This window comes from Nannobrachium achirus (genome assembly GCF_963921795.1).
Source record: "Nannobrachium achirus genome assembly, chromosome: 1".
Taxonomy (NCBI): Eukaryota; Metazoa; Chordata; class Actinopteri; order Myctophiformes; family Myctophidae; genus Nannobrachium; species Nannobrachium achirus.
Window position 1 is genome coordinate 34,304,889 of NC_137810.1, and position 22,591 is coordinate 34,327,479.

General features: G+C 43.4%; 1 protein-coding gene across 1 annotated transcript; it reads right to left on the reverse strand.

Annotated features, from left to right (window-relative positions):
- Positions 1-631: 631 nt before the first annotated feature.
- On the reverse strand, positions 632-22,125 carry LOC308287308 (cohesin subunit SA-2-like; the record flags this gene model as incomplete). Its single annotated transcript, XM_080728430.1, has 27 exons — positions 632-682; positions 1,785-1,911; positions 3,013-3,262; positions 3,908-4,038; positions 6,069-6,202; positions 7,303-7,404; positions 8,219-8,349; positions 9,125-9,233; positions 9,587-9,679; positions 10,009-10,080; positions 10,607-10,694; positions 10,807-10,874; positions 11,439-11,639; positions 12,233-12,349; positions 12,719-12,811; positions 13,434-13,537; positions 13,674-13,770; positions 14,087-14,168; positions 14,467-14,574; positions 15,299-15,378; positions 16,607-16,705; positions 17,949-18,146; positions 18,357-18,508; positions 20,146-20,350; positions 20,628-20,704; positions 21,460-21,556; positions 21,973-22,125. The coding sequence occupies 27 exons, from the start codon at positions 22,123-22,125 to the stop codon at positions 632-634; spliced, it is 3,219 nt and encodes a 1,072-aa protein (XP_080584556.1).
- Positions 22,126-22,591: the final 466 nt, after the last annotated feature.

The following is a 22,591-nucleotide window of genomic DNA, read 5'->3' on the forward strand; positions in this document are numbered from 1 at the left end:
AAATAAACGAAACAGAAAATAAATGTTACCCAACATGTTTAAACAATTTTAAAAAAACAAGAAGTTTGTGATAAGTGCATATTACTGTATGTCAGCACCAGCCCCCAGAAGACCTTTTACGTGTCCGTAACATGAAGGTTGGTTAGCAAAAAAGAAAAATATTAAAAACTTTTATTTCTGAGTGTCACCCTCTTTATTTTTAACGTTGTGTTTTTAGGACCAGAGTGCAGTGCTAGCACATAAACAGAAACAACACATTTTTCATCAAAAGTAAGACATAGGAACAACACAGGAAATACAAAATTAGGAAAATAAATTCTCAGGAAAGCCTCCATTATGAACATTTGGAAGACACTGCAAAACATTAAGGCCTCAACACAAATCAAGAAGGCATAAAACCTTTAGACCTCCTTCCATGACATAACTAAATTTATAGATGAGTCTAACAAACGCAACTTAGAGCTGGTCACTATTTAACAAGAGGTCCCTAATGCACACTCAAACATATTTCAACAAACATTAGTAGAGACTGGATATATATCTGATATCAACATTGTGAACATTTTCTTCGAGTCTCTCAGGGGCTCCTAAAGTAGTTCCAGGCCCCGTCTGTAGTTCTTCAGGACCCTCACTAGAACAGGTCCTCAAGGAAGCTGGACCTGGTGGAGGTTTGACGAGTGGACTGCAAACCAAAGAGGAACAATTAATTAGTTGTACATAAAGTGGGGGGTTTTATACTTTTTCCATATCAAGGATTGTCATATGGACTTTCATTAGGCCATGGACCCCCCCATGTCAAATGACAATGTCCTTCAGACCCTGAAATGGAAAGATTACATACGTATATATCATCCGCCATGTCAATATATACTGTAGTGTTAATAACTAGTGTTAATAACAGGGTGAAAATATACATTCCCTGTTGGGTGGAGAAATTGGAGAGGTGGCTATGATTGGTTGGACCTTGGTGCACTAGCAGCAAAGTTGAGGTTTTCTTGAAGCTACACCTTGTGTCCCGATGCAGTAGAAAGTGGCAAGAAGCTCATCTTGCATTGAAACTTGATGCACACTCTGAACATAAAAGTGAACATTTAAACCTGTGCTTCTGGAGGTCCCTTGCACAAAAATCCTTTCAGATGGGGGTCCGCGGCCATGATGTGCCGTTTCTCATTCTAAACTGCGACCTTCGGTCGCAACAAGTACATATTTACACACAGCCATGCATTACCAGTGTATGTCCACTGCAGTGATATGTGATATGGATTTTTGAAGTGGTGGCCGTCTAAATTCATGACGTCACGTGCGCGTGAGCGATTTAAACTCTTTATTTCAACACGCTGCTTCGTTTTTCTTCCACGCTTGAGAAGTAAACAGATGAGAGACCAGTATAGGACCTTTACTTTTTGGATAAAATGTTCACAAAAAGGTAACAAGTGTTCGCGAACGGCGGAGCTTCCACGCAACGGACCGATTGTGGATGACAAGAGTGAGGACTGAGAAACCTCATCTCTGAGCTGCATAGCGGAGGGAGAGGTTCCGAAAGGAGCTAAAAGTCTGCAAAGAATGCAAGGCGAACGTGCTGCTGGCCGTATATACAAGTGTAAATGAGGAGAGTATTGTTATGCAAACAGCCAGGTAGGGGATTGAAGTGTAGTGTTGACCGCGGCGTCACACAACTTGACGACGTGCGTGCACATGCGCGCGTGTGTGTGCGTGCATGTGGGGCGTGCGTGTGCGTGCAGCTTGATAAGTCTGGGCTCACAACCCAGCCCACGGCATCTCACCCCTGGTCCACTGTCAGAGTTGTTATCGATGTCTTCAATTGTAGGTTGCTCTTCTTCCAAATCGTCAAAATCCTCAATCATAGGTTCCTCTTCTTCCAGATCTTCATCTTCCTCAATCAGAGACAGCCTGGAAAGCAAAACACAAATCTGGCATCGATTGTTTGCTGACCACCCGAGTGCAGTGATGCAGAGTATGTTTCCAGAAACCATGATTTATATATGAAGAATCTCCAAAATGACAGATCTTATATTTGGAAATAATATAAAACATTTTGGAATTACATTTAGAGAATTTAAAACTGACAAGATAATTTATAACACAGGCGTAAGACATTTTAGTGGTAGTAGCTTTGAACACAACTTAAGCCGTTCACCAACAACATGACATTCAAAGACTAACAAGTTGCTAATGCCCCCTCTTACATTGTGACCTCCTTGGAGAGAGATTCAGGTAGTCTTTGGGTATTTGCACTGCGCATCTGGGACCTAAAAAAACAACATGAAAACACATAATAATAATATAATTTTGCAATCTAAAAAAGAAAAGAAAAACGACATCAGAAAATACTTGATTTCATGGATTGTATATGAAATCCACTCTAGGATACATGATTCGTTTTAATTTAATTATGTACTTATTAACAGGCCATTTGTCATGACCAACGTGAAGAGGACGGCTACTTCTCCTCAGTCCTCTCCTCATACACACACAAATTCCACCTCCAACACTGACAGAACAAGCAGCAACGCAAGATAACACACAAGCCCTTGCAGAAGCTGAGGCACACAAAGCCGAGTTCATAAACAATTTACTTAATTATGTTCAATATGAGTGGATGGCACAAAATAAAAACATGTATAAGGGCAACGGGTCCATTTGGTTCCATCTGAACCCTCACAGAGTTTTGAGATTTGAGATTGCGACAATGTAACGTTAACAAGCAGGGAGATAATACTCAAAGACAGATGGCCTGTTACTGCGGCTCACGTTACCGCAGTAACCAGTTACCAACAGCTGCCATGATAGCGAAAAACGCCACAAATAAAATCGAGAGTTGGATCAAGAAACTGTGGTGGTTCTGGGCTAGGATTGCAAATCCAATATTTTGCTACACTTCTAGCAAATGTGAGTACAGAACTACCTTCATTTTATTGATATCGTAGCATTTTAGTGCCTGCGGGTGTGTGTGTGGGCCCCTGCACTACACTATTAAAAAACAAAACATACCCCTCAACGAACTCTTCTTCAGACTCGGGTTCGGAGCTGTGTCCGTCCAAGCCTAAGAGATTTGTTGGCTGTGGTTGGAGAACGGTGGAGCTGAAAGGTGGACTTCCCAGGCTGCTCGGCAATGAGCTACTACTGGAAGCCCCATCCTCTGCCCCATTGAGCAAAGTGGAAGTAAAGTTTGGCATTTCCACGACGCTCGGGAATGGGATACTGCTCTCTGACCCAGAAGCAGCCCTTGGAGTACTGGGTTCTTGGGGATAAAATGACAATACAATGACTTATACATGTATGTGATCCCTTAAGAACAGAATTATTGAATGCTTTAACCAGTGAAAAATAGCAGATATACAAGCTCACAGCGCGGCACCGAGTGCCGCGCTGCGAGCTTGTAAATCTGCTATTTTTGAAAAAGTCGTGAAAATGTGTGCAAATATTTGAATATATGTATTTTCAAAGCGAACGTTTGTAACTCAAATTTTGCTTCTGGGTGGTCCCTGGAACTAGATATTTTGAAATGGGGGTCCGTGGCCAAATAAATATCATTTTGGGGGTCCTTCACATGAAAAGGTTTGAGAACCACTGACATAGTAGTCTCTCAAGAACAGACTAACTGAGCTCCAGTTAAGTGAAAAGGACCTTTTCTTTGACGATGGCTGGCCAGATTGCTGGCATAGAAACATAGGTTTTTTCCAAAAATCTTAGAAGGATTCAAAAGACACTTATAGAATCGGGTCAAAATTCTAATTTTCAAGATTTTTCAAAAATAGCAGATCTACAAGCTCGCAGCGCGGCACTCGGTATATCTGCTATTCTTTTATATTTAAAGCATAAAATATTGCGTCATAATGTGTTCAGGCCTAAATGGGTTAAGACAAATCATGCGCCTCCTTCTCACCTGGGCTGGCGGCCCTCCTGCGTTTGGGCTTGGTAGGGCTCGTTGTGGAGCTGCTCAAGGAGCGATGGTACTTTCTGACAGATGGCCAGCGGAGGGCAGGCCTGGAGCACTTGGCCTTAAGGGCGGCAACTCTGTTAGCATAATAAGGCAAGTGAAAAAAACAAACAAAAGACTCTTGGTTTAGAAATGTCATTTCCATCCTTGTTAAAAGTAATTACCGTAGTACTTTGCAACAATTGGAATGAAGAAAATGATGCACGTTTCTATGTAGAATTGGGAATTTTTACAGAGTGGAGCTTTGGTTGTCATCCTGTCAATATGCAAGTACACAGTGGAACGAAATTGCTTTCCTCCAGGACTACATATAGTCGATGGCAACTTGTGTATAACCTTTTTCTAAACTATTAAAGCTTGGGACAACAGACTTCCAAATTCAGTGACTTCTGGATTTGTCAAAAAGGAAAGAACCTTGGATGTTATTCACTGAGCATGTAAAGGTGTATTCATTTTTATAATAAAAGTGACTGAAAACATGGGGCACAGCCACACATGGTAATGCAAGTGATAATGAGTGTATAATGTGTGTCCTTAGCTTCCTTTGATGAGTGTGCGTGTTGTGTGTGTGTCTCCTCACACATGGGTTCGGTTCTGGTGGAGAACTTTAAAGCTGAATTCACTGAGGATCTCCAGAAACAGCAGCTTTATGGGCTGGAGCCCTCCTTCCACCTCCTGTATGTCATGGAATGCAAAGCGTATACCCTCCCTAAAGCACATGCACACACGCGCGCGCACACACACGCACACGCACACACACACACACACACACACACACACACACACACACACACACACACACACACACACACACACACACACACAAACACAAAATAAAAATTGATGGTGTTTTTTGTTAGAAATAGGCCATGCTATTAATTTTGTTCAACTAATTACATTTTATTACACTAAATATATTCAAAAACATTTTTGAAGGCTATTGTAAGATGATGCATGAAAGCATTTGTGCCAAATAATTTAGTTAAACAAAAAAAATGTGGGGCAGATCGGACATTGGTCGTTTTAGTTTTCACTGTATTTGGTGCCATCAATCAGTTCTTAGTTTTTCCAGGTGGAAAGACCTGCTGCTACATTGTTAACCACTTAAGGCCCTGACATTACAAGCGTCACACGTGCGTTAACAATGGCTGCAGCCACACTGAAGGCATCAAGTGGATGCGTCAACCTGGGGAAACATCTTTCAGAGCTTGGTTCTATGCTGGAGCGTCGACATAAGGTACAGGCCAGAGAGAGAGAAGAATAAGAGAGTTAATTGAACGAAGAGACCAGTCCGGACTCTGTGCATGTGTGTGTTTTGTCACTTAATTAGGGTCTGTGTGACATGGTTCAAATGATCAGTAACTGCAGTCTGTATTATTTGCATATGCATATTTTATCTGTATAAAAACATTACAGATTGAGCTTGCACAAAAACAAATGTCACCCATTTCATAACACCTGTATACCTGTGATGTGACAACAACATTGATTCTTCTATACTAGGCCCTCTTTTTACCTCTACAACAAACCTCTTCACGTCAAATAACCGATCTACAAACTCACAATGTGTCACATTGATGCGTGTTGTGAGCGTGTAGATTTGCTACTTGTTGAACGTTTGTTTGAAAGTGTACTAGGGCAGTGGTTCTCAATCTTTTCAGGCTGTGACTCCCCAAAATAACCAGATTTGAACTGGGGACCTCCCAACCCCCTGATAAGCACTTGGAATTGTAGGCATTACATTTTGCTTGACTCGGTTCCACAGATAATTATTGTGAAAATAGCAGATCTACAAGCTCAAAACGCCTCGCAAATATTTGCAAAAAAATTGCCTCTTTCTTATATTATTTAACAATTTGGCCAATGTTTGACCAGGTTTTATAGTTTAGATTGTTATTTACTTTTGATGCAGTAATGGTCTTTTTCTTTTTTCAGGTATTGAAACGGTCTTAAAAGACATTTCTATTCACTATCATCTGGGGACTCCCTAAAAAAGAATAAGAAATCATGTGCAGGTTGAGAACCACTTGTGCTAGGGTGTGTTTGAGTCTCTGTGGAGAACATCATCAGCTAAATGCAGAACAAGGACAGAGGAGGAGGGACTAACGTGTGCAGGGCCTGCAGTGGCTCCTGGATGCGAGGTAGGTTGACACCCAGGCTCATGGCAAACTTCTTGGCCAAGTCTGTGATCTCTTCAAACTCCCTCCCAGCGTTCTCCGTAGGTTCCATGGAATTGAACATCTGGAACGAATGCGCGCGCACACGCACACATTTTTTACATTTAACAACCCTAGTGCTTGTTATCATTGTTTTAACCCATTAAGACCTGAGGCAGAGTCTACAAATGTCTTCTAAATACTAGAGATGAGGCCGAATATTCGGCGGCGAGAATTTTCGGCCGAAAATCGCTAAAAATGCATTTTCGGTTTTCGGCTGAATAGTTTTTAACGCCGAAGAAATATAACCGAATATTGAATTAGAAGACACAAACAGCAAAATCCAAGAATCAGTGAAACGCGATGCAGAGAAGCATAGAGCAGCAGCCGCAGCTCCACAGTGGCCGCACGGAGGCACAGACACGCTGCCTCTGTAGTGTAGCCTGTTGAATGGAGACGTACACACAGAAACGGTGCGCTCTCTCCAGGCTTCATTCCACCCCGCCCCACCTCCTAATATCATGGAGCCATAGTGATTATACGTTTTGCCATAATCATGTAGCTCTACAGCAGAGGCAGAGCCAAGACAGCATTATTTCCCCCTTTTTTTTTAAGTATATAGAGCCTATATATTATTCGGCTATTCGGTATTCGGTTTTCGGCGAAATGTTTCCAGTATTCGGTATTCGGTTTCGGCCAAGAATTTTGCTTTCGGCACATCCCTACCAGTTTTCTGAAAATGTATGTTGCTATTTCAGTGGTGCTAAAACCTTTTCATGTCAAGGACCCACAGAATTCCATGCATTAAGACTTTGTTCCAGGGACAAAAAATATATATAGTCTAAGATTTGCGCTAATGTTCGTGATTTTTCAAAAATAGCAGATCTACAAGCTCATGTTAACCACTAATGTCAACCACTTAGGCACTATTTTATAAGTCGGTTATTTGAAAATAGACGATCTACAAGCTGACAACGCATCAGTTAAATTTGTTTTGGAACTTTCCATAAATACTGACATACCTAAAACTGGGAAGCCAGGATTAGTGAGGTTAAGAATCACCATCTCTAAACAAAAAACACTAATCTCTTACAAGCATTATTTGCGGTATGTGTCCATTGGTGAAATACAAATGTACTATTCAAACCAGTTACGCACATCAATAATAAATAAACACACACTCACCTGCTGCAGGCAGAGACACAAAGTCATGGCACTCTGGACTGGATCGATGGACTTGCTCTTGTTTAGAAACAGTTTGATGATGTCACCAAAGTCATTGTAGAACTATAGTGGAGAAGGAATGTAGGAAAGGAGGTTTGTCATTATTCATTTCCCATTCACCTTCCTCTGTCATCTTGGCCATGTAGGGCAATCAACTAAATGCTGTAGACACAATCTTGGCTTTATTTTACCAGGCACACTTGTAATACTAGTTTCTTGACCGGCGTTTATTTTGTTGGGTTGCTCATTATATCAAACATTTATTAGTCTTATCTTGGATAATTCTCGATACAAAAGATCTGTTGATTCCAATTAATCTCAAATTCAGAGCAGAAATATTTGTTCTCACTCCCCTCCTCTTTAGGGCGGATTCACACTGTGGTCTCGGGTGCGTACTCGAGACTACATGACAGATGTTTTGATAGGTTGAAGGCTGCATACTGTTACCCGAAACACCGTACCCGAGACCACCTCCGAAGGTAGTCTGGAGACCGCATGATGCGTCCTCGAGAACGGTGCGCTGCAATGTGAAGCTATCATTCCATAAACAAGGAAGTGGTGACACTTCTGTTAGGAGTCCAGGCTTAGAAGAATTTTTGCCAATGCGAATGCTGGTCAGCAGGGACCAGGCAACTGTTTTCGGGAACAGTTCGAATCAATCGGACCTCAGTGTGAATCCGCCCTAAATCACAGCTTCCTTCATTCCTTAATTATCTCACTTTTTTTTGCCTTGATCTCATCTGTTTATTTCCCACTGATCACATCACCAGTATTGAGAAAGCTGGTTTCCAATTTAAAAGGTCAATAATTACATTGCATACGGAAGAGGACTCATGTAGCACAGAACATACGAGTTGCTTTTTGGCATTTTCTCCACCTTGTCATAATACTTGAAGACATCTGTTGCAGCCTTGAGGTCCAGCACTCCGAAGAGGATCAGTTTGCAGTAGCCAGCCAGCTGGTTGCGTTTCCGTTGGATAGCGGCTAGCTTCAATTCCTCCTCCTCATCTGGGTAGGGGAGGATAGGAAGACCGAGGGTTAATCACCAGAGAACTGCTGATTGGGCTGCAGTTTTCCTGACAGAGAGAAACCTGTAGGAGTCCGAGTCAACACTGGTCAATATTGGCCAATATTGGTGATGAACCGTGTAGCCCAGTGCTGTGTGCTACTAAAGGGCGAGGTCGCTTGTCGCCCTGAGGCGTCTTACTAGTACTTGGATATACGCTGTATGCTGTGAAGATTTTTTTTAGAAGGAGCATATGCCCTCGTGAACCTTTCAAAGTAGCGTATCTGATAGGCATTATGCACTGGCGTATGCCCTGGCAACAGGAATAGCCACGGAGCGTATGCCCTCAAATAGTCACCTGAAGGAGGAAAAGATGGAGGCGAAGGAGAGAGATGATCAAAGCAACAGATGAGGTATGAGGAATCGATAAGGTTTGAATATATATAAATAAATATAATATATAGAATGGACATTTCTATTCATAGCTATGATGTGCTTCCATGTCTAGCACGAAGAGGACGTAATCCATCTATTGGGGCCTTTGCGATTCACTTGTTCGATATGTCATAAGCGCCATTGTGTCTCCCAGAAAAATATGAAGTAGAGCGTTAATGAATTACTTATACTTTACATACATTGCCGTAGACTATCAAGTTAAAAGGAAATCACATGTTCAAATCTGGCAACAAAAGTATACAGTACAACAAAAATATAAGAGAAAAAAAGAACAAAGCCGTAAACGGTCATAGACAGGCCCTGTTTTACACGTGGGCGCACCAGCATGCTCGTCGTCTTGGGGGTCGGTGAAGATGAAGTCGATGAGGAAGCCAGACATCTCACATCGGAGGGTTTGAGGGCAAGAACAGCTTGGCATGTTGGGGTCTGCCTTGGAACGAACCACATACCCGCTGTACAGTACCAGCATGTCACACAGCATTTCAAAGGCCTGGAGGACGGTGCACACACACACACGCACGCACACACACACACACACACACACACACACACAATAATTTTGGTTATGTCTTTTTTTGTTGTCGCAGTTTTTACTTCATAGATAGAATAGAAAAGAGACCAGGAACGATGCAAGTACTGTATGTGGCACATCTGGAGATATACCGGCAAGCCCCCCCCCCCCCCAGTTTGGGCTATGTCTCTAAAGTGTCCTTTACTACGACCCATCCAACATTTTAACTGCCCAAAAGTAATCAAGATTTGATTCTACAGTGAAGGTCTGACCTTGTCTCTGATCTCTGCCTGGTTGGAGGACAGGCATTTCTCAGACACTCTGTAGAAAGACTTCACCGCCTTCTTCAGTTGCATTGGCTCCATCTGGAAAAGAGGAGGAGTTGGGCAATTGTTGTGACTGATTAACACAGCTTAACCACTGGAGTCCATACTTTGGCCAACCTGGAGTCCCTACTTAGGCAAAAACGGTGCAAGTAGCAGCAACTGCAGCAGACGATGGCATTTTATTTTCCACTGTGAAAAGATTTGGCTTCTGAATAATCATTCTGTATTGAGTAATTTTAAGGTTATTAGTTTATTTATTACTTAGTTATTAGTGTGTGCGTGCGTGCGTGTGTGTGTGTGTGTGTGTGTGTGTGTGTGTGTGTGTGTGTGTGTGTGTGTGTGTGTGTGTGTTTGTGTGTGTTGATTACCACGGCAGGAGAGGCTGGCACCCTGGCCCAGTACAGGTGGGAGGCAGCAAGGTGCAGAGCTGCAACCATCAGCTGGAATCATATGGAGGAAGTCAGGTGTCACACAGTGTGTTTGTGTGTGTTTGTGTTTGTGTGTGTGTGTGTGTGTGTGTGTGTGTGTGTGTGTGTGTGTGTGTGTGTGTGTGTGTGTGTGTGTGTGTGTGTGTGTGAGAGAGACAAAGGACAAATCCAAACAACTTGCCAAATACTGTGCCGTTTCATCTGGCTTGGCTGTGTGTAGAAGCTATGCATAATTGTAATTGTAAATTATTTCAATTTTAGGTTAATTAGTTCTAAACTGATAGCGATTTGTTTTCAGTTTAAATGTAACCACTTAAACCCTCTATACTTAGTAAACTGGACCTGAGTTGGTTCTCTACTCTGAGCACCCCCCCATCTAAAATGGCCAAACGTGTGCTTGAAGATCGTCTATTAATGTTTGCCTCAGAATATGGACCAACCACTCAAAATTGACTAGAATGTGAATGGTGGCTGAGGTCAACGTCCCACTATGTGTATGACTGTAATGAAGTATGAGTGAAAACAGTCAGGCAGACACCTGCTTGTTCATGTCTCCGGACTTCACACCCTTGTTCAGCAGCTGAAGGCAGGGCTCCAAGTGCTGTCCCTCGATTATATTAAATGATCTGGAACATGACACACACACACACACACACACACACACACACACAATTGTAACACACACCTTGTGACATACTTGGATGCAAACATGCACACACACTTACTGCTTTTATTTACCTGCTGAGAGCAGCAATCTTGGTCAAAGCCGCGGCAGCAGCATACTGGTCATCTTCATTAGCAGTCCCCTAAAACACAGTCACTTTCACGCTTCACAAATTTCATGACTATGTGCAAGGTCTAAGACAGCGACAGTGGGCTACAGTATGAGGATATTGAAAGTGGGTCCCCAACTAATTGGCAAAACACTGTGTCACTGTGTTAAGTGGTCAGATGGGTGAGCCTCGAACACTCACTTTTATTCGGATGGAGTTAAACTACGTGAGATGTGAGATGTTGTGGTCGCTATCATGTGCATGAACTTCCACTAGAGGCCAGCAAGGAGAACAGATCCTAAGTGCCAGTTGGGGTTGCTTTCAAGTAACCATCAAATGTAATATTTCACCATTATGTAGTGCAAGTCTTAAAGATTTGGTGTTTGGTGTCAGTCATGGTGATGGAAGGCAAGTAGTTTTCAGTAAAAACCTTTTAATACACGTTTGAAGCTCTAAACATGTTACTGTCCAACTACTGAGGCATTTTCTTTACTTTGCTATTTTATTATGTAAAGTAGCATGTGATGTGTGTGTGTGTGTGTGTGTGTGTGTGTGTGTGTGTGTGTGTGTGTGTGTGTGTGTGTGTGTGTACGGTACCTCCAGCACGATGCTGAGTAAGGGGTTGAGGCGGTCTGCCAGGCTGTCCAGCAGACGGCTGATGGCCGTCTTGGAGCGAGCACAGAAAGAGTATTGCTCTGAGCACAGGGATCTGAACAGACATGCGCACGCCTCCAGCACACTGGCATCAGTGTGTTTCATCACAATGTCACACATCTGCTCCAGCAGAAGATCCAGGTACTGTACACAGAGACAGATGGAAGATATATACAGTACCGGTATATATAGAGAGAAAGAGACAGGATAGAGGAACTGTCAAGTCACCCAAACAATTACTAATTTTCTATCAATTACACTACCCATGGAGGAATCGCTTCGTTTTTGTCGCATAACTAAGCCGATAATTTAGGAGACGGTAGGAGACTCTAAATAAGAGTATTCTGTGAGCCTCCTATTGACTGATGTCAACTAATTATTGGCCCAGGAATGCGACAAAACCAAATAGATCTCCATGAATGCAAGGCTTCATGGGGTGTGTAATTGATGGAAAATAAGTCAGTTTTTGGGTGAACTACTCCTTTTTTTAAGATTTGTTTTTGGGGCTTTTATGCCTTTATTGATAGGACAGTAGACTGACAGGAAATGGGGGAGAGATGGGGAGTGACACGCACACGCGGCAAAGGTAGTCCGGATCGGGAATCAAACCAGCGACAACGCCAGGCATCCATGCCTATGTGGCAATGCCTAAATGGTATGTGCCTGGACCAGTAGGCCAGCGGGCGCCCCCGGTGAACTACTCCTTTAAGCCAAACTGCGTCACCAGGGAACCTGACTTTGTGGGTGAACAGTTTGTTCACCTTGTCAAGTTGTCCATTGGTGCTGTAGGTCTGCAGGTCAAAGTAGAGAGGGACTTCCAGGAGGAGGCTCACATTCTTAGCGTCTGCAGAGTACTGGAGGACAGAGGTAAAGGAAAGGATTAGTGTAGCCCACTGGTTCCCAAACACTGGGTCGGGACCCATTTTCATGGTCCCTTAATTAAGATTTTCGTGAATTTAAAAACAAATTCAATTATCTTTTCAGTAATTTCATGACGAAATAAAAGAAAATTCCTTAAATTAGAAAACAAATGTTATAGCTGATCTAAAAGCTCACAAGGCAGCGCAAAGCATTGCCTTGTGAGCTCGCAGATCGGCTTCATGCAGAAAGAGAGGGGGCTGACACTCTGTTTACTGGGGTACCATGGAGGAATCAAAAACATCTCTACTGTGGTGGTACTTCAGCCCCGCTCTACCCAGATACTTCCACTCTCTCTTGTGTACCTTGGTCAGTAGCTGTGGCAGGACTGGGATGAAATGGCTGGTGATTCGCCTCCTGTCTTGATCATGGCTTTGCTTATCCTTCTTGCTTAAGACCTGATCACACACACAGCAATGCAATGGTAACATGACAACAGATGTACAGTGTAGAGCAAGGGTCTTCAACAGGGGGTCCTCAGAGTTACTACAGGGGGTTCTCCAGATCTTTGTGTAATAGAAACTATTTTTTCTCCTTTTTTATATTAACCACTTGAACCCTAGCGTCCATATTCTGAGATCTTTAGACAAATATAGCAGATATACAAGCTCACAACGCCTCGTGCTGCGAGGCTTGTAGATCGTCTATTTTTGGCAAAGAGGTTTGGTCTGAGGGGAAAAAGAGTAGCAGTAGTAAGTACAGAGTGAAAGGTCAAGTTTATAAAGTATTGACGGTTCAAGTGGTTAAATATTTGAAAACACAAATTGAGATGAATCCAAAATACACTGATGATTTTGCTGTCAAACGAGGAAACTATATGGAATCTATGAAAAAGTTGTGGGGGTCCCTGCTCAAGTAAGGGGTCCTTGGCCTGAAAACGTGGAAGACCCCTGGTGTAGAGCAAAAGATACAAAACGTATGCTACAGGCCATTGAGGAGAACACAGAAATTGTGTGTGTGTGTGTGTGTGTGTGTGTGTGTGTGTGTGTGTGTGTGTGTGTGTGTGTCGTGTCACTCCACCTTCTTGGCCTGCTCTCTCCCAACAGGGCGTTTAGCCTCAGCAGCCTGTCTGATAGCACATATCATGAGATCTATCAGAGCACCCTCCTCTTCATACTGCAGACCTGGCACACACAGACAGATAATCAGACCAACTGTACATTTAAAGCTATTAGGAGAAGAGGGAAGGGGGATAGGATGGATATTTCTAGGCCTTTTTCTAACCCACTCTGAGGATGTTTCTGTGTGTGTATATAGTACCAGGCTCATGCAGTAGCAGGGAGGTCATGGTGTTCCAGTCCCTCAGCTCTGGGACGCCCCACAGACTGTCCACTAGGTAAGATCCATGCTCATGGAACTGGAAGGGAAGGAGGGAGAGAGAGAGATCAAAATGTAATGTCCAATTGCCTGTTCGCTATCTGGCCACTATGTTGAATGTTAGCAGCGAGAAACATGAGTGAAGAAGAAAGAGGGATGGGCGGTGGTGGGCTGCTTTTCTTTAAATATTTAGTATTTAGACTTGGGAAATTCATTTTCTTTGCACTGTGGTGTTAATTAGAATATGAATGACGTAGCTTGTGATACATGTGAGAAGACTCCATTTCACCCAGCAAAAGAACTAGAGAGCAATAATGACAGAGAGATGGATAGAGAGACAAGGACAGAGGACTTACCTCAGACTGCAGGAAGAAGGTCACCAGGAAGTGATAAAATTCCTTGGTGTCAATTTCGTCTCCAGCAACCCGCCGTTTCCATCTGACAAACACACACAAACACACACTTAAAACTAGAAAGAATTACAAAGAATGGTACCGGTATGTTGCAGATTTACACTTAATTTGTATTATATATTGTATTGTATATTATATATTATATTGCAAATGACCTAAAACTAGAATAGTGTTGTACTACTGACACATATACATATTAGCATTGTAAATATTGACAATATTGACTTATTGTTCTATACTGTAAAAGGGAGGGATGTCATGTTAGCATACATACATGTTGTAGAGGATAGTACCAGCACCAGATGTCATGTTAGCATACATACATGTTGTAGAGGATAGTACCAGCACCAGCGGCCAGTCCTCTGTTGGAGGCAAAGACCATGGAATACAAGTGGACACACTCTGTGTCTGTCAGGCCTCCCTCTGTCTGCCTACAACACACATAGACAAGAGCAGTATGATATGCAAATCCCCAGCTTTATACATGGTGCTGGATCCAAAAACGCTCACGTGAATAAAAAAGGAAATGTCCGCACTCGATAAGGATGCTCTCCCGTCTTGTTTTATTTTTTCAACCAAACAACATGTCGCCACTCCGACAGTGACTTCTTATTGTCGGAGTGGGAACACTTCCATAGAGGTTAAGGTTAGGGTTAGGGTAAGAGATAGAGTTAGTGTCTGTCGGAAAGGAGACATGTCGGAATGGAGAGATGCACCCTATATATATATATATATATATATATATATATATATATATATATATATATATATAAATGCTAAATCGAAAATATTAAAAGAGTTATATTCCGTGAGCAAAATTCTAATTTCTATTATTTTAAAAAGATAATGTTCATGATAAGAGTTTTTGTCAATTTCATCCAAGATTGATTTCCATTGTTTGTTCCAGTTCGCTTTCATTTACTTCTGGAGTTTGAGTTCCTACACCAGCGCTGAGTCAAGGGCTGTCCATACTGTCTCCGACCACCGAACTCTTCATCGGTAATGTCCGGTTCAACTACAAAATAACGTCACTCGCAACTTCTGAAAAGCATTAGCCTGAATTAAAGAGTTTGGAAAGCTGCACGTTGGAAAGTCGTAACTTTCCGGTCGGAGACAGTATCGACAGCCCTTGATGCTTGCATTCTGCAGACTCACAGATAGATGAGCAAAAGCAGCTGCATGACCTCAACAGCCACATCCAACTCCTTGTCTAGCGCCATGCACAGAATTCTCTCCTGCACACACACACACACACACACACACACACACACACACACACACACACACACGCACACACGACATACAAGCGAGCACATACACACATTAACACAAACACATACATACATGTGAGAACATTTGTACACAAGTGTGTATGCCCACAAAGACATGCATGGATGTAAAGAAGTGGTTCTCAAAGTGGGGTCCGGGGACCGCCAGGAGTCCTTCAGGGGATCCCCAGCTAAATTTGTTAATACAGCATCACAATCATTTTAACCCCTTTTATACGTTGGCTATTCAAAAATAGCAGATCTACAAGCTCATAGCATGTCACTTTGTGCCACGAAAACTATTTTTAACTCTTGTCTTCTGGTGCTACTTTTTCAAATGGAGGTCTGCGGCCAAATACACATTGTGTTTGGCCGCGGACACCCATTTGTTTGAGAACCACTGCACTATATAGAACCAAAAGTCACTTATTTTAAGAATGACAATCCCCAGTATGCTCCCAAAGCTCCCACACCCAGAAAATGGTTTGTTGAGATCAATGAGGAACAGACCACAACATTATCCAACACCTATGGAATCAATTAGATCCCCAAATGTGAGGCAGTCCTAATGGACCAAACGATTCCTCACTAATCTCAAATAACCATTTTGGTACGGGGAAGTGTGGGGCGCACATGGGGATTGTCATTCTTCTGCAACATTAAATATCCTTCTGCAAAACTTTGGAAGCACACCATTAGACAGACTAATTAGAAAGGGTGTAAATCCACTGACGTTTGGTCATAGAGTGCACATACAGCATGCATGCAGAAATACTCACGCAGACACACAGTATCCACAATGGGGCACGCACACGCACACACAGACACACGCACGCACGCACAGACGCACACACAAAAGCAGATGGACAAAAGGATGAGAGGAAGCAAAGCTGGGACAATAACCAGACCATATATTCACATTATATCAATATTGTAGATATGAGACAAGATTTTGGATATTGTAATCACTTAAGCCCTATTTTATACTTCGATAAAGGTATTTGGTAAAAAGAAAAGTCAAGAGAAAAGGACAGGTGAGGAGAAAGGAATGGTAGTGTGTGTGTGTGTGTGTGTGTGTGTGTGTGTGTGTGTGTGTGTGTGTGTGTGTGTGTGAGTGTGTGGAGGGGTGCTATCTAGGGTGCTAGTGAGTGAGAGAGAGAGAGAGAAAAGATCCTGTCCAGTGAGGATTGCTGACTTTGAATCTGCTGGTGAACATCTCCATGTGTCCACTGAAATTCTTCTCCTGGTACAAACCCAGCAGCACACGCACACACTGCAGACGCACTGAGCCTTCCTGGAGGGACAAACCACACACACACACACACACACACACACACACACACACACACACACACACACACACACACACTTAGTGTGAGCAGTCTAATTTTTGAGTTATTGCCAGACCCAGGGGGTCGGCCTACAAAAGGCTTTGTCGGTCTGTCGGTCGGTCGGTCCCTCTTTTCCTCAGTGTGCCTGTGTTTGCCTCTGACTGCTCATCTGCCCCTCCCTTCCCTTGCTCGGCTGATTGCCTTGAGTGCCGTCACCTGTACAGGACCAGCTGAGTTGAGTTGGCTGACGAGCTGCTGACACTATAAATTCCTCAGCCCATCTACAAGCTCAGAAACATTTCCAGCTGCTCAGCCTATACAATCCTGTGTGTTCATGTGTTAGTTCAGTGCCATACTAGTGAAAACAGCCGATCTACAAGCTCTTGCTATTAAGTGTTGAAAATGTTCCGCCCCAACTCTGTCAGAGTTCCCCTTAAATTTGTTAACAATACTTGCGGGTCTGGCAGAACCAGGTGACCTGGTTTAGTTTTTATTTATGTATGTTGGAACTTGTTCAGGAGTTCAGGAGTGGAGACCAACCTTTGCTTATCACAGCCACTCTCCATATTTTCCCTATCTACCACGCCTTTCCTCACTCATTAGCCACGCCCCTTTCACAATCAACCATATTCATTGCACCTGCCTCCACTCACCACAGCCAATCCTTGTTGCAATCACCTCGGTATAAAAATACACCTGCGTTCTCTCCACTGGCTTTCTTGTTCTGCTAGGTTGTGAGTACTGCGTTTTTAGATCGCTATTTCAGCTATTCATTGCTTTAAAATGTTTCATCCTCCTCCACCCCAACCCCCTCCTTTCTCCTCGATTCTCACTCTTCTTCCTCGATGTTCTCTCTTCTTCCTCGATTCTCGCTCCGATTCATTCTGTCTCATATTTCTCTAGTAATCCACATCCAGGTGGGCAGTGATGGAGCAGAGACGACCGACCGCTCCCCGAGTAGAGAAACGATGGCCGTCAGCTTCTGAGACTACACCCCCACCCCGAGTCTCGCCCTATCTTGGGTTCCTCATCCCATTCCACATTCATCTCATGACGTTGCAATAAATCGTTAAACTTTAGAGGTGTGGTCTCTTACTAGTGAAGTGTCTGTTAATGCATGTGTTCAAATTGGATGCCAGGGGAATTTCATATCATTCTACTCCTAATCCAAAAATAAAATAATGCAAGTGTTTGTGTGGGGTTCACCGTGTCATGCAGGATCCACCCCAGGTATTTGAGGTATTGGTCGTTGAGGAAGTTCTCCGGGTCGTCTGTCATCCAGGTGCCCAGTTCCTGGACGCAGATGGCCCTGATGGCTGGCACCACGTCCCGGTACCGGTGGACAAACACACCACTGAAAGTGCTGTTTATCATGGCCGTCAGCTCCTCGCGGTTCTCTCTCAACTGCAACACACAAACATAATGAGATGTGTAAGTAAAGGTGTGTGTGTGTGTGTGTGTGTGTGTGTGTGTGTGTGTGTGTGTGTGTGTGTGTGTGTGTGTGTGTGTGTGTGTGTGTGTGTGTGTGTGTGTGTGTGTGTGTGTGTGTGTGTGTGTGTGTGTGTGTGTGTGTGTGTGTGTGTGTGTGTGTGTGTGCGCGCGTGCGACAGACACCTGAGTGATAGTGTTCTGTAGCTCTTCCAGTCTGGTGAAGTCCTGGTCCAGGACTGGCTTGTTGCACTCATTTTCGTAATGCCGACGGGTGGTCTGCAGTCGAGCGGACACCTTCACCGATGCATCCACTATCCCTGTCATCAGCTTCATGGCTGAGACACACACACACACACACACACACACACACACACAGTGATAATATCTATACTATAATTTTGCGAATGTCTGAGTGAGTGAGTGAGTGAGTGTCTGTCTGTCTGTCTGTCTGTCTGTCTGTCTGTCTCAGCGTTTCTCCTCGGTGGCTGGAGCAATTGATCTGAAATCGCATCACCATCAGCATATGAACACACCTGACATAACTGTGAAGCCCGTTTGTCACTTTCACAAATCGTATGCTGTATATTTGCATTTTTATGGTGTATCTATATCTATTTAACCTACAGTACCTTTTGTGACCACACATGTTAAGGGAGGGGCGCTGTTGTTCAGGCCATTAGCACAATCACACACAAACCCCCACACACACACACACACACACACGGGGGGGGGGGGGGGGGGGGGGAACGTGTGTGTGTGTGTGCAGGCGGCCGGGGGGGGGGGGGGAATTCTGGCCCTGTTACAGATGTTGTCCAAAAATCATGCAGATCGGTACACAGTATCTCTGTAGCCGTTAAATGGAACGGGTATTTCTTTCATTGATGCTCCTACATATTAGCATGCAAGCACCAGTTAAAGTTACTTTCCATCCCTCATATACTGTGTGCACAGTGCACATCCCATAACCCACACACTGCACATCATTTCGGAGCTCATATCTTTGAACGGGTAAGGGCTAGTACTCCTAATTCATGACTACCGGGAGCTCCGCCCCCACCTCTCCGCCGAGACCTCCGACGAGAATCACAGCCGCACCATTCACTTGAATGGATATACAGCGGATTTTACACATTAAATATTAATTCCGTTTTGGACCCAGAGCTTCGAAATCTCGTCCAATCCGTCAACAAAGGCCTGGATATGCACTGGAAAAATATATAGACCTTTAAACTTTTAAAACAATACGACAAAGGAATATATAAGGACGCAACAGCAGAATGAGGAAATCGCCTGTCTGCTGGACCTATACAGAGCCGTTTTCACTTTTCACTGATTAGTTTAGAGGCTATTACTCTCCATTACACAAACAACCAACCAGAATAAACTGCTTCCGTGGGCCCTGGTAAGTCAGTCCCACTTTTCCCCCCCTTGTGACGCCCCTACCCACAGCCTGCAGTCGAAAGCAGAGTTGAAATACAACACTTCGCGTCGCTACCCCTGTTCATTCAGACATTCACAGACGTACATTACATATCAGTTGCTATTTAACATAACAAATAAGGTGTTTGTAGTCATGGGTTATTGTCGTTTAGGCCAATACAGTCCATTCATATTTAAATTGGTTTGAAACTGTGGTCCAGCAACCATGGACATGTTCCTTATTCCTCTGCTGCGACCTTATATATTCCTATGTCGTATTGTTTTAAAAGTGTAAAGGTCTAAATATTTTTTCCAATGCAGATCCCGGCCTTGTTGATGGATTGGAAGAGATTTCGAAGCTCTGGGTCCAAAACGGAATTAATATTTAATGTGTAAAATGTGTGTACAATCCGCCGTATTTCCCATTGAAGTGAATGAAGCCAATAGCGGCGCGCTGTGATAGTGGCGGAGGCAGCTTTTGGAGGGGGCGGAGCTGGTAGTCGTCCATTACAAGGCAGATGACTATGCGTTTGTGTGTGCGTGGTCGACTCACCCAGCAGTGTGCTGGTGTGTCTGAAGGCTCGGACCTGTGAGTCAGACAGGCTAGTGAGCAACGGCAGCAGAACGGAGAACAGGTAATCATCATACAGCGGGCCGTTCTCACACGAGCGCACCAGAACCCTGACGAACTCACACAGGCTCTGGTTGAAACGCTTCCACTTGGCTCCTATGGAGCACAGAGGGTAGGACGGTGTGGCCTGGGGAACAGAGGTGGGGGAAATGCAGTTTTAGCTGTTAAGTTGTGAATTAAATCATAAGAAACCAGGTGAAGAGAAATGTGATTGTATGACCTATGGTTATTAGCCAACACGTAAAACCTGGTATAGTGCCATTATGAGGCCGATTTGAAAACATTTGGGGGGAGTTGTGTTCCTGGAGCGTGCAATTTTGCGGCCAACACAAACAGGTGAAAATATAATCTATGTCTCCCAGCATGGCAACCTGACAGAGATAAAAAGAGATTCAAACTCGTACCTCCTTGAAGTCTCTGGTCAGCCTGCTGATGATAGTGGTGTTGTCTGTGGTGTCTAACATGTTTCTGCTTACAACACCTAGACAAAAACACGGGACACACAACCTTACTTACCTCAGGATCGAATAGGAATGGTCTGCTTTACTGCCCATTATAGCAGATCATTTCTATCCGATCCTGAGCAGATTAGAATACACCAATTTAAAACAACATTACACCGATGGTAAGAAAAGCAATAAATAAACGTTTTCTTTCCTGTATGATCTTCGTTGCCAGCATACATTACATTCTACCCTATTCTGCTTTCACTGCGTTTCACATGCATGTCACCAAGACTTCCTGAATCCGGTCTACACTGAAGCCACCCAAGTGAATTGTGCAAGTTTTTTATGATTACTATCCCAGCTGCATAATTGCTTTATTTGAAAGGATCATACCGATGGAATACTTGTTTAGTGAGCCAGTACTGCCAAGCATTTTCCAAAGCATAAAGACTTTTGATAGATTTTGGAATAGATACAAGTTAAAATGAAACTTTAAAATGTCTATTTTTGTCTAGCTAATGTTTTGCGGTATCATTGTTTTTGATGTTTTTTGCCTGACTGTTTTTAATGTCTTGTTGTGAATTGTTATGAAGTGCACAGAGACCCCTTGGGGTGATGATTGCACTATAAATAAAAATAAACTGAAACTGAAACTAGCTAGACTTTGCCGTGCATTGTTCGCAGTCAGCAGTAGCACACAAGCAGATCAATACAATAGTGGCATCCAAATCCAGGCTTATACTGAGATCACGTTAGAAGAACTGTTGGAGTCTCTCAGACTCCAACTGACCTTGGCAACCGCAGCACTGGACAATGAAGTTGATGAGCACTAGCAGCCCCTCCTCTCGGTCCTGCTTGTAGCTGTCCAACCACTCGTCCACCATGGTCTGAAGATTGACAGAGAGATGTAACCAATGAGATGTCTGCAGTTTGTTCATTGGTGGCATTATTTTGGTCTGTTACGATTAACCTCAACCTCTCATTGTGCCGATTCAGAAACAAATGTAAACCGTGTACACACAAATCAGTGCTGAAACCATTTGTACAATACCAACATTTTAAGCACAAATCCGGGATTCATCAATGTTTTCTTACTTGAATTTGTTCTTACTAGACAAACAACAACCGAACCCATAGTCCCAATATTCCTAGTCATACCCTACAACACTATCGCCCTTCATCTTCCTATTTGCACCTCAACAAAAAATGCAAAGGCTGCTCATTCTCCTAAAACACATTTTCCTGGCTCAACTCTCAACAAATTACAATTCCTACCACCTTCTTCTAATGATGCTTCACTCACCACCATGGCAATCTTCGGAGAGAGAACAGCTGCAAACATGTCCTCTGGTGTGATACCCAGTTTCTCCTGGGTCTCTCTGCGCCCACGGACAGGGGAACCCTGCCTGGACATAGACTGTTGCAAGCTGGACGAGTCGTCTACAGCAGTGGGCATGCTGACAGATGCATTCTCTTTAGATGAAGCATTGCTCCTTCTTGTAGACGAAGCTTTGCCCCTTCCTCGTCTTGTAGGTGGCTTGAGAGATGAAAAGAGATATCAGATGGCAGCCCAGTAGGGGATTCCCTTCATATTTTAAGAGTTAGGTCATTCACTTTTTTAAGCTGTGCTAACGGCTCCTACATCTGGTTTGTCTGTATGTATGTATGTATGTATGTATGTACGTACGTACGTCCCACACTTAATGAAATTAACACATAAAAAGCACTGCTCACTTCACACTGGGTGTGATTTTAGTTTTACACTTGCATAGTTAAACTTATTCTATGATCACAGACAGCAATGTTACTTGCACTACAACTAGAACATTGGGGGCTAGGCGTCTCCAGCCCCTATCTTTCACCATTCAAAACAACAATCTTGGAACCTGTGAATCTTTTTTACTATACGCTTATTTTTCAGA